Genomic DNA, 18,885 nt, shown 5'->3' on the forward strand with positions numbered 1-18,885 from the left:
TAGGAGTGGCAAAAATGAAAACGCTGCAAACATTGACTAAGAGTGGGAAAAAATGTTTAAAAAATAGTAAAAATGGGTGAAACTGGATAAATTGGTTGAAAGTGGCAAAAAAAAAATGTATAAAAAGTTTCAATCATTTGCTAAGAATGGCAAAAAAATTCTGTTAAGTGGTTGACAAATGGTAAAAATGGGTTGAAAGTGGCAAAAATGTATTCAAAGTGGCAAACCATTTGCTAAAAATGGCAAAAAATGTTCTTAAAATGGTGAAAAGTGGCTAAAAAGTGTTGAAAACCTTCGCATTTTCTTAAAGGATACATTATTATCCAGCAGAGTCGTGCACTCTTTTTGCTGTGCTTGTGCATACATGCAGGTAAGTGCTTGTATAATGTGGGGTTTTAAACACCTGGTGGTAATACAGTATACCCTGGTATCAAAAAACATATCCCACACAATCCTCCTCCAGACTTTGGACAGCCCCAAGATGATTAGGAAGAATGTTTTCAGATAAATGAGCTACGTTCTAACATTCTTTTCTGCTGTATGATTGAAAACTGTATTTCACTCCACAAAGTCAAAGTCCCTGAAAAAATGAAAATCAGAAAAGGTCTGAAGGATTTCTGCTACAACATGAGACAATTTGCTTCATGGCAAAAATATAAAAACACAAATAAACAGCATTACACTATGAGCACAAGGTGAACGTACTCAGGGTGAACTTGCGGCTTACTTTCCCTCTGAGCTGTCACAAATGTAATTCTCAAACTGCAAGGACACAAAACAAAACAATGACACGAACGCACACAAACACGCATAACTCTCATTTGCATGCTGCTGTAATCGCACATCCAAACCAGATGCTTTCTCCGCTCATGACTCAGTTCTGCTCATCCCTGCTGAAGCTACATCACACATGAAGGCACACACACACTGGGTCAGGTAATTAACAGTCCGTAGATCTACGCTGGATTTAATCTCATCAAACCACACAGCCTCGATTCACCCCGCTGGGGTTACACTTCCAGCACGCACACACACGGGCTTTTTTATCTTTGGACCCCTTTACTCATTACCACCCACTCACTTCTCATCTCAATTAAGCACATTTTTGAAGTGATTGTCTGTTTTGAAGCTCATGCTAACATGTTTATACTGAAATCAGATTAGTACTTTCCCATCAGGCGTCTATTCCTCCTCAGACTTCAGAATTGAACTGGATTTTTTCTTCTAGTAAATCTGATTTGTGTTTGTTCTCGACTGAAATTAAACTTGCGCTGCGTCGCACATCTTCAACAGAAAATCTACTTGTGCTTATTCTTAATGGACACAAGGATAAAAGAGTCTTCAAGGGATTCAAATCTTCTTAATATCATTAAAAAATCTGGTTAATTAGCACTCAGAGTGATGTAAACTCAGACTTATCATGATGCCACAAAATGAAACATTCCTATTACATTTCAGAGTTGTAAGTCTTAAGAAAAAGCAAACTCCAAGGATTTATCATTTCCTTGCAAAATTGAACGCCTTCAACCTCAGATAAAGGTGTTGAGTGTACGGCTGTTCATGCTTGAGCTCACAAAATAAACATCTTCATCGCTAGTTATATCAACTCAGCTCAGGTGACGAATGACTAATAAACAAAACACAAAACCCACCCGACCTTCACTCCATTTCTCCAACATTTTCCTCTATGTTTGGACGCAACAGTCCTAGCTTAAATTAAAGACTGTTTTAAATGGTGACTGTCAACCAAACACATCCAGAAATGTCCCTGTTACAACAGCTGTCAAAGACAGAAACCTCACGGATGCCCCTTTTGTTGGTTTTTCATTGTATTATCAAAATACCTTATCAATAAAAAACTAAACAGCCACTCAGAGGAAAGGTAACATTCCAGTCGCCTGTTGGACAGATTCACCAGTTTTATTTCCATTAGCCTTACAGGTTAAAATAAAAATGTTCCTAGGGGTCTATTTCCGCATTTGCATAAACGTCCATTTAAAATGTGTTAAACCGACTTGTCTAAGGAGGAGAAAATACGTAGAAAACAGTATGAGTCTGATATACTCAGTACAGCATGGCTAACATTAGCAGCTAGCTCTGCCAGCCTTCATCCCTCTTTGTAGATTAATAAAGTGTGGTGATTAATAGGGGTGGAAATCACTAGTGGTCCCACGTATGATATTATCACAATACTTGGGCCACGATGTGATTTTATTGTGATTTTAAACATTTGCAATTAAATGAATACTGCGAAACCATATATTGCGATATATATACCACTTTTTTCAGCTGTTTAGCTGATTTAGCATTTGCCTTGCCCTCATGTTTGTCGTACTTCCACAGTATTTTATTTTCATGGCGCACTTCATGAAAACCTTGTGTGTCACCCTAGTGATTAATAAGGTCTGGTGTTACTTTTTTTTTTTTAAGAATTATTTTTGGGCTTTTTCATGCCTTTATTTGACAGAGGAAGGACAGTGGATAGGTTTGGAAACAGGGAAGAGAGTGGGGAGAGACATGCGGTAAAGGGCCACAGGCCGGATTCGAACCCGGGCCGCCCGTGTACATGGGTAGCACCTTAAACCACTCGACCATCTGCGCTCCAGGTCCGGTGTTACTTTTAAAAAATATCCCAAAAAATTGTGGATTTTTTATTGCAATGTATATATTTATCTACGTTTAGTGAAGTGTTGGGGGTTAAGCTATGACAGGAAGGCAGCGGCCATTAACCAAAGCTACAGTGGCCTCTAGTGGCAGGAGGTTAACTACAGTATGAACGAGCATTATAGACTGGGATTTCAAGCTAATTTGGTAAACAAATTTAACCGTTTAACCCCGCACATCCATAGTTTATACTTGATTTTACTGACAGACAGGGCTGATAGAGACAATATTATCGGCATAATAATAATGGTACTTGCAAATATTAGCATAGAAAGGTAAATACTGGTACCAGCAAAGGTGAACATTTCTTCTGATATTAACTAATATACTGGCAGTACATATTGGCAGTATTTTCACATATATTAACCTTAAACATCCCAAAACATGCATGTTTACCTTCAGGTATAGGTGTCTGCTGAAGGGGCTAAACACTCAAGGAGCCCTGACCATTAATCGAATATCTAAGTACCGTATATCTACGGGCTAAGAGTCCCTCTTGTATAAAAGCTAGCATCATGTTTGAGCATCTTATTTAGTACAAAACTTTATTACATTACTGCAACTGACAATTTCATCATTATAGTAGCATTTCATGTTACTGCAGCTCCTGTTCTTAATTCCTGTGGTAACATGGATTATTCATGTGTGAAGTTTGAGTGTGCATGTGAGTTCGTGTGTTCTACTCGGAGGAGACAGCTGCCGTTTCCTAAGAAATAACTTCTGCCCCGAGGGCTGCCTCCTGCTCCTGACTGGGAGAGAGGGAGATCGAGAGCAGTGTGGATGGAGGGAGGAGAGAGAGCAGGAGGATGAAAGGAGGGAAAACATTTCTGCAACTTGGTTCAGCCCTCAGGAGACCGAACTGAATAACAAAGCAGAAACCCATCCACTCTGAAACGCACACGCAGAAACACACACTCACAGTGTCATACCAAGAGTAAAACAGGGACAAGTGGCTTCTTCTTTGCTCTTGGACAAATTTTCTGGCTCATTGGCTCCTTTTAGAAAAGGCAGGGAGCAGCCGTTACAAGGGTCCGCCCAAAGCTAGACTGATAAACAGACCTTTAAACCCATGAAAGCCAATTTATTATCCTATTTCTTTTGGCTTGTGTCCATTAGCGCCTCATGTAACCTGACAATTTGTGCCACATCCCGGGCAGGTTTCACTTTTCCCAGCAACCTTGATAAGTTTAGATTTTTGTGCAATTGCACCAGAAGTCACTGAGCACTTCCCACACATGGGGCTCAAAGTAACAGCTTGGAAAGAAAGAAGAAGGCAATATGTGGATCTGAGGTTTCTTTGGGACATCGACCCTAAAAGGCATTAACATGGGCTAATATGTGACTGCTGCCATCTGCTTCACTGATGCTCCTCGCCATATCAGCTTACTCTACTGAGATGACTACTGCTTTACATGGCAAAGCAAATGCATCATACAAGGCCAGCTGAAGCCTGCAGAGGAATCCTTATAAAGGTTGAGCAAATAACTGGCCCATTTTCTAGACAGCATGACCACAACTTTTGAGTTTACGCAACGTTGTTAAATGAGCAATTATCCTTTTAGATATCATAGAAATAAAAACACCATTGTCTTCCTACCTAACATCACCTAAGGTAACTTTATAGTCTACATCAGGGACTGTGTCCAGACTGTATGCAGTTGGCACTAGAATTAGGGCGGAACAGGGTTGGTTGTCACACAGGGTTGGTTGTCACACTCGTTATATCTTGCCACCAGAGGGTCCTGCCTCACAAAATTTGGTATGAAAATTTCCAGAATTGGGACCAAAGCTCACCTGTAGGGATGCACAATATTGGATTTTTGCCGATACCTGATTAGCCAAAATTCATAGATTCATTTTAGCCAATACTGATATTGATATCAATATTTAAATATGCTTTCGGAAAAAAAAAAAAATTAAGTCCTTTCGGGCACTTTAAGGTTTAAGGATGACCAAGAAAACAAACTTTAGTCCTTTAAAAAACACTTTAAAGTTTAAAGAATGAGGATAAATAAAGAAAAATACCTCACCTGACATAAGTCTGTTGGTTCAGCCTAAAACTGCACCAATTTATTACATCAGTGTTATTCAACCCTACTCAACCAAAGAGCCAAATTTTTTAAAAATACCCTTGCAAGAGCCACAGTCTAAGTGGTGAAAGAGCAAAAACAGCTTACAGCTTACATCAATAACAATAAGTTACATGTGGCAAAAATGGTCAAAAAGCAACAAAAATGGGTGAAAATAGGCAAAAATGAGGAGGAAAAGTCGGAAAAAGGCTCAGAAAGTAGCAAAAATGGGTGAGAAATGAGAAAAAAAATGAGTTACAGGTTGCAAAAAATGGTTCAAAAGTGGCAAAAACGTGGCAAAAATGAGTAAAAAAGGACTTCAATGCGCAAAAATAGGAAACAAGTGTTATTTAATGGCAAAAGGTAGCTAAAATGGATGAAAAATGGTGAAAAAGGGCAAAAACTTTTCCCTTTTTTAAGGTTTTCTGGGGGAATAACATTTCAAATTAAGACGTAAAAGAGCCACAAAGCATAACAAAAGAGCCACACGTGGCTCAAGAGCCACACACTGAGTATCACTGGTATGTATGGACAAATTTGTAGTCGATATATGCTGAAATACACAGGCAAAATATTGGATGTAAACTTCGGCCAAACCGTGCACCCCTACTCACCTACTTAGTCTTCTCTGGAGTTGGAAAGCTGAACTTGAACTTTTTTACAATGGCTTTATAATAAAATAATTGGCACTCTCAAAAAGTGTGAACGAGAAGCCTCTCATTAGTTAGCTAACTTGCTGTTGTCGGGGTTGGTTGTCACAATCTCTTAGCATATAGATGGACAGATTTTTCAGGTGGAATTTTCGGTGGCTATTGCACCATTTTCTGTTCCTCCATATCACCAGAATTTTTGGTGAGGACATGTAGCGTTAGACTGCTGAAGTGCATTACACTGTCTTAAAGAAACACTGCCAGTCGGTGGCCTTGCTCGGTGGACTCATTCAGGGAGACTGGCAGGTCTTAACCAAATGTGGTCCTCACATGATTGGGCTGACCCTTCCACTGACGCTTCAGCTCAGTCTGTGTGCATAAATAACAAGAAATGCCAAAGTTCTGCACAACTTAGTTGACTGCACACAACTGAAACCGCCAGAGCTGTTTTCACTGTAGCAATCAACAGAGGGTGCGACCTGCGTCAACTGCCTTTCGTATTGTAGAGTAAGGCCACACACGGAGACGAGTTTAGGAGTAAACGCAAAAGTTTTTTTGTCGTATCGGCATTTCATCCACATGGAAACGGCGTTTTGGGGGACTGTAAACAATACTTTTTGAAAATGGGTCCCAGAGTGCATAAATCCGCAATCTACTACCGTTTCGTCTCCATGTGGACAGCCAACCACATCTTTCTTGAAACAATTATGTCACACATAGCGTAGCTCTCTTAAGACACCTGCGCGGGTGCGGCCAAAACAGCTATGGCGTATTACAGAGCTGTGTTTGTGCTGCAGAAGCTACTGAGCTTGTTATGGGTTTTACAGCAAAATCTGATGCTCCTTTACCACCACCACAAAACGCATACACCATATGATCTTAAATCCAATGCGGAGAACAACTAGAGGGGCAACTAGAAGAAAGTTTGTATCAGTTTTCTGTGATCTTCTCTCTTTTGGTGCATTTTGATGTTTATAATGTAAATGAAGAAATCTTTCTGTTCTCTCAGACACAGAGTGATATCAACTTAATAAGAAGGTCACATTAAAGTTAAATGGTCAAAAGTAAACCTGTTACCTAAATTTTTTTTTAACTCTCTCCAACTCGATTTTGAGCCTCTGAGGGTTGAGCGGTGTGCCTCGCGTGAGGTGAGACACACCGCTCAGGTGGTGTGATGAGGTAAAATAACTCGAAGCACTGATGAGTTTTCTTGAAGGTGCAACATTATGTCCCACAGTACTGCCCCGTGCTGAGCTACGTGATGTTTGCTGGTGTTTCGTGAAGCCGCTTTGACATGCTGTTATTGTTTAGGAGAGGGCGGGGTGAGTGTTTGAGAGTGAGGGAGAAGTTGTCCCCCGCTTCAGTGTTCCCCCGGGAACATATTCCTCAGATATACGTTCCTCTTTCTAAAAAAACCACAGCATTTCAGTCAAATTCATTCAATTTCTGCGATTACCGCATTAAATTGTAAATTCCGTTTTTATTGACCAATTCCGCAATTCCATCCTCGATTAAGTTAATGCGGAAATCATAGGGCACTATGTATAGTGTATTGAAAAAGTTAAAAAGCCTTTAATAAATAGGCATAAGCACCTTCGCATTTCAACATACAAGTCTTCATCGGGCATTAAAAAACAAGTGACTGTTCACAGATTTTCAAGGCTGTGGCAGCTGCCTTGCAATCAGTCAACTACTTCTCAGGTGCAGTGAGAAAAGTGGGTGTGTACTCTTAACTAGTGCACTCCAACAAAGCAAGCTCAGTGCAAGAACAAGTGTTACACAATCAGCAAAAAATAGATGCAAAAAACAATAAACATGATCATAAAGGAAAAGAAAAAAGTGAAAAACATGACAAAGAACATACAAGACAATAAATGGTGCTATTCAGCACAGGCATGTGGACTATAACCAGCAAGAAAAATGGTGTTTCAAGCACTGCTAACAATCTGAAAACCAACTTTGTGCTGTATGCGGCACGGCTGTGTTGTGTAGCACACAATCGTAATTTGCATTTATTCAGATGTGAAAATATGTTCAGAGTAGCATTACTAGTCTGAACAAGAAACTTTTTAATAAGCTGATTCTTTTTCTATTTTCAGTGGATTGTTTTCATGTAAATGTGGCCTTAAGAAATAATTAAAGCATGTCTGAAACTGGCAGGAAGAATCTGATATGAATTCTGTTAATCTGGACCAGGGTAAGTGGTTCAAAGTTTTCTTGCTGTAGAGAGAAGTAAAGCTGCTAATTGCAGAACTTTGTACATTGATTTCTCCTTTGCTTTCAAGTATCTTGGAAAAATCTCTGAAAGCCTCAGTAAAAGAGACACATATTTTTGGACATATTCATGCTTGCTAGTAAAAAAGCAATTACAAAATCCTGGCTTTAAAAGAATCCTCCCACTGAGAAACTTTTGATAAACATGGGGAAAATGACTTTTACGTTGTGTCTTCTGGTAAAATTGGATTACCGCAAACACAAAGACCCTCAATAGAATATATTTATATATTGTTTGCTCTAGTTCTAATAGTTAGAATCTGAAACCGGTATGAGAGAGCTGGGGAGAGACATGGGGAAATTGCCACAGGCCAAATTTGAACTCAGGCCACCGAGCACATGGGGTGTGCCTTAGCCCACTAGTCCGTCTGTGCCCATGAAGATGTACATTGACAAGAAAACAAACTTAGAATTTCAGAGGTTAACAGGATAGTAAATTTACAAGAAAATACTTGAAATTTCTGAGTTTAAAAAGTCTTAAATTTTGAAATAAGAAAATCAAAGAGTTCAAGTTTTTAGCATCATAAATTAACAACAGAATAGCGCCTGAAAGAGCAGGTTGATATTCCAGGATACGTGGCGCAGCTGATTAGACAGACATTTGTTTGGCACACAAACACTTCGATACACTTTTCAGTGTACTTGTTTGTGTGTCCCTCTTCTCTGCGACATCATGGCTTTATAAGGAGAGGAGACGGTTTTATCTCTGTCAGCACAGAGAGCAGATACAGCGGCAGAGAAGACTCAACAATAAGCCTCACTGTCTGGGAGGATAAACACAGACGGAGGACGTCAGCTTTCTTCAGCCTGTCGTCACTGTGAGCGCTTTTTATTCACAGCTTTTACACACCAGATACAACGTGCTAATTAGAGAGCTTTGGAGGACGATTTTTGACAGATTCAGGCTACCTGTTTGCCGTCTGGATGCTAAGCTTTGCTCCTCACAGACAGATACAAGAGAGGTATTGAATAAGCACATATCCTGACGTAACGAACGTTTCCTTTTGAACATAAATCAGAGTCCTTTATAGCAACCAAGTGATCTGGATCAGTTCTTCTCTGTTCAGTTTGGTTCGGTAATATAATTGGTCCAAATTGTCCCACTTTTTTAACACCCTTGGAGCGAGACTGTGCTGGTCGTTTACTGGTCAAAAGAATCGTCACCTTGTGTGCAGCAGTGGTCACAATGGACGAACACAAAACGTGCCATTTGTACTAATCTGAGCAGCTTTTCTCTGCTTTTAGAGGAAACAGTGATATACTGTTTAGCAAAAACCCTTGTGGGGTGTTGGTTAGCAAACACTTGTCCTAAAAGTCAGCTCTTTAGTTGAACAATGGGGCCAAGCTGCTATTAGGGAGGGTTTTCATTTTTTGTTTTCATTTTTGTCCTTTTATAGTCGTAAAACAAACAGGAAATGTTACTAAAAGAAGGGCCGTTTGAGTGCCTGATCATAACAGTTAAGGTCTTATGGACAATGACGATGGAAATGCACACAAGATCAGGGTCCATTGGACTAAGAAGGGATGCATGATATTGATTATTTACTCACCAATACCAATATCAACATCTAAATGTAGTCCAGACCAAAAACTCCAGTTCTTAAAACACACTTATAGGTTTAACAATGAGTATAAACAAATAAAGACTGACAGAGGTCTGTTGGTCCTGGCTAAAACTTCACACTTATTTGTGCCAACAGCTGATCCTTGCAGATAAAAAAAAGCAATATATACATATTATATAGGATGACATTTACAGGTTATAAAGGCCAATATTGATGGGTCATATACATTAAAATAAACAGTTTACATAGGTCAATATCTACAGCTGATATAGGCAATATTTGCAGATCATATAGGTTTATATTTATGGATGATATAATTGGATATTTTACAGATGATAAAGGTTGATTTACATACTACATTACAGATCATTTAATTGAGATTTTACAGATGACATAGGTCGATATTAATAGATGATCTAAGTCAATATTTACTGATAAAAAAGGTAGATATTGATGCTATGAGTCTATATTTTACAGATGATATAGGTCAATATAAATAGATAATATAAGTAAATATCATGATAATATAGGTGGATATCAACAGGTGATATAGGTTGATATTTATAGCTGATAAAGTCAATATTTACTAGTAATACAGGTTGATATTTACAAATGATAAAGGCTTCGATTTATGGTTGATATAAGTGAATATTTCACAGATGATACAGGTTGATATTTAACGATTATACAAGTAAATTTTGACCAATGACTTAGATCTAACTTACAGATGATATATGTCTTTATTTCACAGATTATATAGGTTTATTACAGATTACATAGGTCAATATTTACAGATTATATAGGCCAATATTTAAAGATTATATCATTGTAATTTTACAGATGGTATAGGTCAATATCAATAGATGATATGTGCCAATATTTAAGGATGGTATATGTCAATATTTAATGATAATATAGGTAGATAGAGGACAATATTTTTAGATGATATAAGTCAATATTTATATGTAATATACGAGATATTTACAGATTACATAGGTCAATATTTAAAGATTATATAGGCCAATATTTAAAGATGATATCATTGTGATTTTACAGATGGTATAGGCTGAATGTTTATAGATGAAATAGGTCGATATTAATAGATGGTATACATCAATATTCACGAATGATGTGCTGTAAGTCAATTTCAACTGATAATATAGGTAGAGTTTTACAGATTATATAGGCCAATAATATCTGCTTATATTGTGCACCCCTACAATAGCTACAGTGTCATTTAGCAGACCCTTTTATCCAAAGTAACATCCACCTGTGGATAGACAGGTGTTCATGGCATAAAGGACCTTCTAAACCGTGCCAAACAGTTCTGAACCAAACTAGACTGCTTGGTAAAAAACGCCGCCATGTGATCCACTCGAGCTGATTGGTCATGGCAAAAATCCTGATCACAGTTATTATGATTGATGATGGGCTAACGTTTTTTAAACACGATTTTATAATATCTGCAACACATCAGTCACCATAATTATTACCTTTAGTATTTATCATTCATTTAACTCAAACACACTTAATACTCCAACACTATGTACTCTTTAAAAAACAGACAAATGAAAAAAAAAGAAGAGGAAAATGTATTAAATTTGCTAAAAGTTAAGTTTACAAAGTCAGTCAAACTGGGTTCATTACCAGGGACTATGATGCATCACAGCCAAGTGCAAACACTGCCCTGCAAGGCAGCATATTTTTAAAAGGGAGGTTAATGTTTGAGAAATGTTGTTGGCAGCAAATGTCAGCATAATCTGATTAATTAATTTTCAGTGAAAGTGAAAATACTGATGCAATGAGCATCACACATGAGGAAACAGAGTGTCAGTTTTTCACATACTAGTATACTAGAGCTTTAAACACAGTTCATCACATCCAGTGCATCTTTTCTTGGCCTGATGACCTGGTTTATTCTACTCCATTCTCATGACGTCAGGATCACAAGATGCAGAAAAAATCTGCAACCAAAAGCTGTGATAATTTGATTTATCATCAGTCATCTAGAGGAAAACTTTTAGTCCACAATTTAAAAAATTAACTGACGAGAAATGACAAAATATGATGCTTCTAGTGTTTAAAAAGGTGGATTTGCTGCTCTTCTCTGTCTGGTTTGGCGGTTAGTCAAAGGTCTTTTGGTTTTGGTCTGCTGGTTTGACAAAGAAGCAATCAGAAAACGTTTCATGAGGCTTTGGGAAATAGTGACAACCGAAATATGCAAATGTTTTTGACATTTTAGAAACCAAATGATAACGGGATTAATTGTGAAAAAATAATTGGCAGATTAACTGATAATAAGAAATAATAATTAGCTGAAGGACTGTGCTGCTGCTCAAAGATGGGAGGAGGGTTGGTACATTTAGTTCAAAGGAAAAGTCTAATTTTGTTCTTTGATGATGGTAAAAATATGGTCACAGTACTATGGAAGGGACAGGAGAGGAAGTGAAGATTTATGACTGAAAGGAAATTAATCATTTTTAAAACATTTCTGTGTGTAAACTGATCCAAAAAGTCCAAGTGGAACTGGACAGGTGAGCGAAATCACACTTGAAAGATGGTGACTGAGGCTTGGTGTTGACAGCAAAGGTGCCCTTCTATCAACATCTCTGTTTTCATCCTGACACAAATGCAGAGTGAAAGAGATGAAATTGCTTAAAGGTTACTCGCTCTTTTATGCCGTTTCTCTCCGTATGCTGCTTCCACGCCAGCTTTATGACATCTGTCACCACAAACCGGCCGCCTCTGAACAAAGGCTATCCTCAGAGAATCAGAAGAGAGACGGGAGCTCGGTTAATGCGGCGCTGTCAGCACGCAATTGCATGCTTTACACGGTACCAAGTCCACGGACACAGCCGAGATCAGAGTTTCAGAGCTGTCACTGGGGTCAGTGGGGAGACGTGCGATATCTTGACAGAGCTGAAGTGTTCACTGACACAGAAACACAACACACTGCCTAACAGTCCGTGTCTGTCGCTTTGTGTGACCAACAGTGTGTGTGCGTCTACACTTCAGGCGTGTGTGTGTCCCTAGTGTTTAAAGTTGAGTCAGCCTTTAGGAGAACATTTGGTCGGACTTTACGTCTCTTTCCTCTACCCTTCATAACACATTTGAAGCACACTGTGCACAGGTTATGTCCTACTTTTACACCACAGCTACAATACATATGTTTCTTCTTTTCACACTTCTATAAAAAAGGAACTTTAGGGGTGTTTTCACACCTCTGATCTGCTCTAAATCAAGGATCAGTTAGTCGCATCGTTGGACTCTTATGTATCTGTAGGCATCATATCTCTGTCAGACGAATCGCCAATTTGGGGGCTTTAATATGCTCAAAAACTCACCAAACTTAACAAAAACTGTCCCCCAGGGTGTTTTTGTGTATTTTGGTGGAATCGTGAAAGTCTATCAAACAGGGGTCCCACAGGGGCCCCAAAAATGAGATAGGGGACTGGGTAAAGCTACGTGCATGAAATCGGGCACACATATTTATCATGACTAGACGAAAAAAAAAGTTTCTTGGGGCCATCCTCTAAAATGTACTGGAAGCACACTATAAACAGCTAAAGGTCAAATTTTGGCGTTTTTGGGGCGATTCACAAGTTTTATATTTTAATGAACTAGCCCAAGGGATTTCATCTGATTGAGTCCAGATTTTTTTTGCTCATTCTAATCAATCTGGAGATCCAAAGTTGTGCAAGCTGTGAGTTTTGACCATACAGTGGAGCCATGACTGGAGCCCAAACTTATGCTACTTTTTTGTACATTTTTTGCAGTAAATACACCAATAATGCCGTGTAACTTTTTAATGCTTATGCCAGTCATCACCAAACTTTACAGGGATGATCACACATTAATCATGAATACATTCATACATCAATAACACTTCAGTGTCACAGCGACCCCTTCTGGCAATTGAACAGTCCGCATCTGATTTTTAAAAATTTCCCTTACAGTATTTGGCCACCTCACACCATTCAGCCTAGGCTTATGATTTTTGTCTGCATGCACCAGGGTGCGACGGCCCTTTAGTTTTGCTTGCAGCCCTAGTTCAACTTAGATTGTGTTCCTTCTCTAATAACAAATAAGGACGCTCCTAGGCGTTTATTTCCCCATTTGAATAAACGCCCATTTAAATTTAGTTTAACTGACTAGTCTTAAGAGGAGAAAATACTTAGAAACCAGTCAAATTGCTAACAGATTCATTGTGTCAGCAGGTATGCAACCGGGGCTAACATTAGCAGCTAGCTGTGGCAGCCTTGGTTCATCTTTGTAGATAATATGCTGCTTTGATATGTCGCCTTTTTTCACTTTGGTTGAGTCGTTACACGTCAGTTCAACCCTAGACTGCCTACACATCACTTTATTTCCATATACTACTTAAAAAACTATCATACTATGCTGTTCCTACCATATTCAGGATATGCAGCCGCATTAGCCATTGGGCCGTACGTCAACGCCGCCGCCATTTTGCCAAAGGCATTCCTGGGCAAGATGCCTCACTCCTGTGCTGCACTAATAGATGCACAGAAGAGACAAAATTGTGTGGAATAACATTTCATGGTTAAATTAAACACTTTTTTCCTTCGTATTTGGCTAGAATAACAACACATTCAGAGCCAGTTTTGTTGTTAAGTGGATTACTATCCGTGGTTAAGCTAGCTTTTTAACAATGTTTGGCCGAACCGTTATTTTGTTTCCAGGAGAGAAGGATGACTCAATCACTGTCAGTAAAATAAGATATGATGTAAAACATATCGTAGAGAAAGAAGAAAGTATCTAACATCACATTGTGCGTGTGGGAATGCTCTTACTTTCACTATTAAACATACCCCTGAGTTCTACTGTTGTTTTTCTTCGATTTGATCTGGCCAAACATTTAGGTGATTGCCGATCACCATCATTCAGGATTGTCTTCCAACCACATTTCCTTCTGGAAGACGATGGTTCCCCACTATCCTTCCAGTTATTAATAATGCGTTGGACAGTTCTTAACCCAATTTTAGTAGTTTCTGCAATCTCCTTAGATGTTTTCTCTGCTTGATGCATGCCAATGATTTGACCCTTCTTAAACAGACTACTATCTTTTCCAAGACCACAGGATGCGTCTTTTGACATGGTTGTTTAAGAAACGAGAAGTTACTCATTGCATCAGCTGGGATTAAATAACTTGTTGCCAGCTGAAAGATAATCACCCATGTAGTAATTATCCAATAGGAGGCTCGTACCTCTTTGCTTAGTTAAATCCGGGTGGTGACTTTTTTTGGCCAGGCAGTGTAATAATTTACTAAAATTTTCTATGAGCATGTATGTGTCATTTAAGTTCTAAAAAGTAGGAAACACAGACACACCTCAAGTTGCCGTATATTAATACTTAAATTATCTACATTTTTGGCTCTCTGATAGTCATTTTGAATCATTTAATTAACAACAAATATACCTGTAAACCACTTTAACAAACAACTCATTACATCACTTAAATGTAAACCTGTGTTTTTAACCAGAACACCCTTCATCTCTCATGTCCTTGCATTTATTGAACGGTCTTGCCTCTAGCAATATGGCGGACACGTTGACGTATAGCGGCAGCGGGCAAACACAGTCAATGAGGCGTCTACGTATGTCTATGGGTCGTACCACATGCTAACCGCTAAGCTACGGCTAGGCTTACGTCCAGTTAAGTGCCAAGGAAAGCTCAGACGGACAGAAGCTGAGGCTACAGCGGCCTCTAGTGGCAGGAGGTTCTTTACAGTATAAAAATATGTGTTTATAAAGGGCGATTATATATAGGTAATTAGTTTAACCAATGGTAAATCTCACTCTGGCTAATTTGATGAACAATTAATCTTGGGTAGTGACATTTCCTCAAAAGATGAACCAATAAATCAACAAACATATACAGAGTTTATTTGTTGAAAATGCTGGATGTTCTTTACCTTTCTAGCGGTTCTCATACGGACAGCAACAGAGAAAAGACATTATATCTATCAGATGTATAGGTTTGCACGAATTTGGTTTGCAAATTTGACAAGAAGCAAACGAGGCAATCATGACAGCCACTCATGTCAACATCTGGCAATGCTACCTGCAGACAGTGTTGACATGAGTGGCTACTAGAAGGGATGTTTTCATTATTTCTGAGAAACCACCAATAACCCCTGAGGAGAAACCCCTACTTGAAAAAGCTAACAAATAATCACTAACCTGGAGGAAGATATCCACTGCCATCAACAAGGCCTCGGACAAGTCCGCTGCGGCTCCATCCCTGAGGGCGACACCAGTCGATCCTCATGCCTATCCCACCCTGGCGGCGCGGCGAGGCCGTGCAATGACGCTCCGGAGGTTTGTCTAGTCCTGGTTGTAGGGGATAAACTCCCGGTTCTGCTGCGCTACCCTCCTTCATAAAACATGTGGTGCATGTTGGTACGAATGGCACAGCTCGGATGACCTCTGAGCTGACCGGGGTTTTAAAAAAAACAAACATATGCAGGCCTTTTAAACAAGTGCGGCTAAGATGCTTTTATCTCTGGTCCCAGTCCCACACTCAGCCGCGGCGCTGGACGTTTAATCCTCCACACCCGGCTACAGTCAGGCCTGCAGCATGCACGGCATTGTACGTTGACTATTTTTTATTCTGTTTCCTTCTTTCGCCCAGACAGAGTGCGTACAGATTGGCTGCACGTTAGCAGCTAACACGCAACACTGTGTGCAATCATAATCACGTGCGTGACTGTTGACTTCCAACACCTCATCTTTTACCCCGCCCCCATTTACTCCTCATAAGCTCCGCCCACAGAGGTGAGCTCAGTTCTAAAGGTACGCCCTAATTTTTCCTGAGTTAATGCTTTTGCTGTTAAAGCACTTTGCAAACATTTGTTTTAAAAGGTGCTGTATAAAAAAGTTTTTATTGTCTGAGCACTAATAATATGCTTTATAAAGAAGCAGCTTGAGCAGCACTCTGTTTGTTCTTTCAGCCAATTACTGCAAAGGGAATCGCACTTACAGAGTCCTTCATGTGTAAGACATCAAATAGATCTGAAGATCTGGCCTTTAATGAGCTCCCAGAACACAAAGCCTTAGCTTTTCTAAGGAGAGTCTCTGGGATGAGAGACTGTGTCAACACTTAATTGTTTACCAATTAGAATGCCATTCAGAATCCAAAATCCCCATATGGTTACAAGAATGTAGCCTGGTTTTCCTGATTTTGGGGATTCCAGTGACCTGGAAATAATGTTATGTGCACACTGTATTTCCATTAAATATTTTAATGCATTTTAATTGCACTTGAGAATGAAAAGAGCTCTCTACAGGTGGAAAGTGAGTCTCTGCCCCAAGTGAAGGAGTTCAAGTATCTTGGCGTCTTGCTCATGAGTGAGGGTACAAGGGAGCATGAGACTGGCAGGTGGATTGGTGCAGTGTCAGCAGTACTACAAGACTGTTGTGGTGAAGAGGGAACGGAGCCAGATAAAAAAACCTATGGTCATGAACTCTGAGTAATGGCTGAAAGAATGAGATGGCGGAAACAAGCGGCCAAAATGAGTTTTCTCCAGAGGGTGTCTGGGCTCTGCCTTAGCGATAGGGTGGGGAGTTCAGACATCCAGGAGGAACTAGGTGTAGAGCCGCTGCTCCTAGGTTGAGGGGGTTCGAACATTTGATCTGATGCCTCCTGGGTGCCTCCCTTTGGAGGTATTCCAGGCACAGCCAGCTAGTCATACTGGGGACTTTAACGCCCATGTTGGTATTGACGGAGACATCTGGAGGGGGTGATTGGAAAGAACGGCCTGTCTGACCTGAAACCGAGTGCTGCTTGTTGTTGGACTTCTATGCTAGTCATGGACTGTCCATAACAAACACCATGTTCAAACATAGGGATGTTCATGAGTGTACTTGGTACCAGAGCCAAAGGTCTACGAGCGACTTCATTGCCATTTCATCAGATCTGCATCCGAATGTTTTGGTGAGTTGGATCAGATGGTGGGGGAAGCTGCCTTACAAACCTAGTAAACCTAAACAAGTAGTGCAGGTGAACTGGGAATGTCTGGTGGAAGCCCCTGTCCATGAGGTCTTCAACTCCCACCTCCAGAGGAGCTTCTTGTGCATCCCAGAGGAGGCTGAGTGGTCCATGTTCAAAGCCTCCGTTGTGGAAGCACCAGCCAGAAGGTCATCTGTTCCTGTCATGGCGGTAACCCCAGACCTGCTGGTGGACACCAGGGGTGAGGGAAGCAGTCAGGCTGAAGATGGAGGCCTTTTGATCTCAGTCAGCCTTGCGTGTCTGTTACGGCTGTTGTGGAAACAAACAGTGGGAGGACTTCCAGGTTGGCCCCAAAGGTGTTCTGGAAGACTGTTTGACGACTCAGGTGGGGAAAGCAGGGCTTGGCTCAGGCCGGACTTGGGACATCGTTTTTATATCATTTTTTAGTATCAGAGGATGGTACAAGGATCTAATGACTCCATCCTGTACTGTATAATTCATACAAATTAATTTTGAGTCATTATTTGAGTTTTTACCTGCCCTAAATTCATATTATCTTTCATGATACACAGAGGCCCTCCAGCCTGGAGCTCTGTATATTACCATGTAAAAGACTTATTACACAATAAAGAAATCTACACCTCTAGTGGACTTTCTTCACCTTAACATGACAAATTTTGATCCTACCATGTCAAAATTTTACAAAGAATGATAAATTAAATGTCTTACTATTGTTTTCCAGCAGATAATTTACTAATGCATAAAGAATCATTGTGCAAATTCCTCTCATTTTGTTGAAACCGTGCATTTTTAAGGTGGGAGGATGCTGCTCTCCTCTTTAAAGTCTCAACAATCTCCTCCTGTATGCGTGCATGTCAAGACTCAGCGAACAGTGTGTGGGAGGACAGAGACCTCACACTGTAGCTGCCTCAAACTCCAAGCTTTAAGCATAATGGGTATTGGATTAGGCATCCAAGTGCCTCTTGGTAAACCAAACACCCACCATGCCTTAACAACTTGAAGCTTTTGCAAAGTTCATATGAGTTTAGAAACATTATTTACCCATTCACTGGCCTATCTAAAGTTGCAGATTTATTAAGGATAATTTTAGAAAGTTCAACCTGATGTTTGCTATTGTTTTATAGCCATGTTTCATCAATATTGCCTGCCTTTTCCTGCAAAGCAATGATCGAAAATTGATGATGTGTTGCTTTGTTTGTACAAAGTCACTCTACACAGACACAATAAAAAAGCACAGGAAACTTTCTTGGGACCTGACTCGAGCGCATTTTTATTGAACGTTTATAACTGTTAAAAACATGTATAAAATTGGTCCTGTTTCAGAAACAAGGCACGCATAGTCATGTCATTGTTCAGTGTTCATGTCATTATTAGCATTATCATTTATCAACATCATCATCAGCATCATCAGCACGTTCCATCTCAATATTTGTCTAATAGTAGTATCAAGCATTCCCTAATAAAAAAACACGTTCCAATAGTTTTCTTTTTTTCACAGGAGGTTAAAATTTTATTCCGAGCAGCAAGACAATATTCATGCAAAGACGGGAGTGGAGGAGAAGATGCGAGCTGACTTGGACTGACGGGCTGACGGGTCGTTTAATAGTAGGTCTCCCGTTCCACCCATCCTGGATGCACAAGAAGAGAAAACAAACAAAACCAGGATTAAG

At 39.8% G+C, this 18,885-nt stretch overlaps 1 protein-coding gene across 1 annotated transcript in view; it reads right to left on the reverse strand.

Moving 5' to 3' along the window:
- Window positions 1-18,461: 18,461 nt before the first annotated feature.
- The window catches only part of LOC121506174 (sodium/potassium-transporting ATPase subunit alpha-1), a 43,154-nt gene continuing 42,730 nt past the window's right edge, over window positions 18,462-18,885 (reverse strand). The window contains exon 23 of the mRNA XM_041781820.1: window positions 18,462-18,843. Within this exon, the coding sequence (XP_041637754.1) occupies window positions 18,815-18,843 (29 nt within the window). The 3' untranslated portion in view covers window positions 18,462-18,814. The remainder of the gene's footprint in view (window positions 18,844-18,885) is intronic.

This window comes from Cheilinus undulatus, linkage group 24, assembly GCF_018320785.1.
Source record: "Cheilinus undulatus linkage group 24, ASM1832078v1, whole genome shotgun sequence".
Taxonomy (NCBI): domain Eukaryota; kingdom Metazoa; phylum Chordata; class Actinopteri; order Labriformes; family Labridae; genus Cheilinus; species Cheilinus undulatus.